The 2,359-nt window shown below is 39.0% G+C and overlaps 1 protein-coding gene across 1 annotated transcript; it reads right to left on the reverse strand.

Moving 5' to 3' along the window:
* Positions 1-1,040: 1,040 nt before the first annotated feature.
* Positions 1,041-1,997, reverse strand: LOC119827730 (olfactory receptor 10X1-like). The gene has a single exon (XM_038349577.1). It carries the CDS (start codon positions 1,995-1,997, stop codon positions 1,041-1,043), a length of 957 nt encoding a protein of 318 aa, XP_038205505.1.
* Positions 1,998-2,359: the final 362 nt, after the last annotated feature.

Below are 2,359 nucleotides of genomic sequence, written 5' to 3' on the forward strand. Positions count from 1 at the left end.
GTTTCAAAAAGTTTTCTAGAATATCATGACTGAATATTCTGCAAGATCTGTCACTATTCTTTTACATACATTACACAGTGTTTCTGTTTTGTTCTTGGTATTAAACAAATGAAGGTATGTTCATCTTATTTCCTGTTTTACATTTTGCTTACTCTTAAAAATCATTGCTAAGTGCATTTTTGGTGAAATTCCTTAATACCATACATAAGCCATCAACACTTGCTTTTGAATATTCTCACTGCGAAGATAACATAAGCACATTCCTTATATTCAACTTTAACAAAATGATAAAATGTGTAGTAATTAATAGATTGTTTATTAACATGAAAGGTGTTGAATGGTTTCCTCTATTCTCCAAAAGTTGAAATCATTGAGAGACATCAGTCTCTAACATATGTTATAGTAAAAACAATCAGTAGTGGGGTAAAGGCTAAGTTTGATAAAAATACAACGCAACAAACTGCTAATTCTAAAAGTTCTTAAAAAATGAAGTTAAAATGCAAAAACAAATTAGTAAACAGTTATTAGTATGGTGTGAATATTTAACAAATGGATTTTTTGTTTGTATATATATATGTGTGTGTGCACATATACATATGTGTGTGTGTGTGTGCTTTCACAAACAAACAGCCGTTGATTTTTTTACAATATATATCTTCAATCAGAAATTTAGAAATAGCTTTTATCATGGGAAGTCCAACGTAGTACATGAAAATCTTTTCAGAAATATTTACTATTTGCATCTTTAGATGTTGAAAACGACACTCAGTGCAGTGGTCACACTACTGCTTTGCTTCTGCTCTTTCCTCACTTATGAGAGGTACAGAAAGCCCAGAAACTGGCAGAGTCTTCTTATCCAGGACAGTATTCTTCTCATGGTAGTGGAAAGAAGAGGGATTGGATAACATTCCTGATCATGCTTAGAAGATGCCTGGGACAGCATAGGTGAAAGTCTCAGTCATGTGCTCCTGGATTTCACCTTTCCATAGAAGTCACAGAGTGAATGCTCCCTTGACTCCTGGAGGAAGCTAAACAATACATTAAACCAGAAACAATAGTCCAAGGTTATTTTTCAAGAATACTGACTTTCTCATGATCTTTCTGAAAGCATTCTTCATATCCTTATTCCTGAGGCTGAATATAATGGGACTGAGGAAAGGGGTAATGATGGTATAAGGAACTGCTATGAGTGAATCATCTCCCCTGGAGGCTTCTGGCTTCAGATAAGCAATGGATGCAAACCCAAAGTGGATGATGACCACAGTGAGGTGTGAGGCACAGGTGGAAAATGCCTTTTGCTTACCCTCGGCTGAAGGGATCTTGAGCACAGAAGAGAGGATGAAGACATAAGTCAAGGAGATGAGCAAGAATGTACCCACTAAGCCTAACATCGACATTAGTGTTACAATGAATTCTGTGAGGTCACTGTCTCTGCAGGACAGTCGCACAACTGCCCTCATGTTGCAGAAGAAGTGTCTGATGAGGTTGGGTATGCAGAAAGACACCCTGAATGTTAGTGCAATTTGTATAAAAGAGACCAAGAAGCCTCCAGCCCAAGCAGAGGCCACAAGCTGCCCACATGCAACATTGGTCATAAGAAGAGGATATCGGAGGGGGTTGCAGATGGCCAGGAAGCGGTCATACCCCATCAAGGTGAGAATGATGCAGTTTGTTCCACCAAGGCCCAGGAAAAAGCACATCTGCAAGCCGCAGCCAGTGACAGAAATGCGTCTGTCCCTGTCCAGGAGGTCTGCCAGCATCTTAGGGATGATGGTCAGGGTGTAGCAGGTCTCAGAGAAGGAGAGTGCGCTGAGGAAGAGGTACATAGGGGTGTGGAGAGATCTGTCTACCCAAGTCAATCCCATGATGGTCAGGTTGCCCGCAAGAGTGAGAAGATAGAGGCAGAAGAAGACCACAAAGAGGAAGGTCTGTACATGCGGGTAAGCGGAGAAGCCCACGAGAATGAATTCCTTCAGGATTGTTTGGTTGATCGCCATTGCTTGAGTTCCTGAAATGTGAAAGAAGGAATGGACAAACCTTCAATCCTCCTTATTCTTTAATATTTTCAAATGAAATGAATGGTGTGGATAAGAGAAATCATCAGACTTACAACATACAACCAATTTTTAATTCAGTTTAGTAAAAACTTAGCTATGCATATAGATGCCATGATTTCCTAATCATCCATCATTTCTTCAGCAATAAATTATTAATGATATGACTATGTCCTGTGGGATCCTTTTGGTCTGTAAAGTATTTCGTTGGCTGCTAATTTAACATTGGTTAAATAGTCCAATTGGTATTCAGACAAAAGATGCTCAGATACATTAGTGGAGCTATATTTAGGTAAAAGTCTCTA

This window comes from Arvicola amphibius, chromosome 12 (assembly GCF_903992535.2).
Source record: "Arvicola amphibius chromosome 12, mArvAmp1.2, whole genome shotgun sequence".
NCBI classification, from domain to species: Eukaryota; Metazoa; Chordata; class Mammalia; order Rodentia; family Cricetidae; genus Arvicola; species Arvicola amphibius.

Excerpts from the sequence above, each read along its gene's own strand:
- LOC119827730 (XM_038349577.1), bottom strand. The coding sequence starts at position 1,997 with ATGGCGATCAACCAAACAATCCTGAAGGAATTCATTCTCGTGGGCTTC.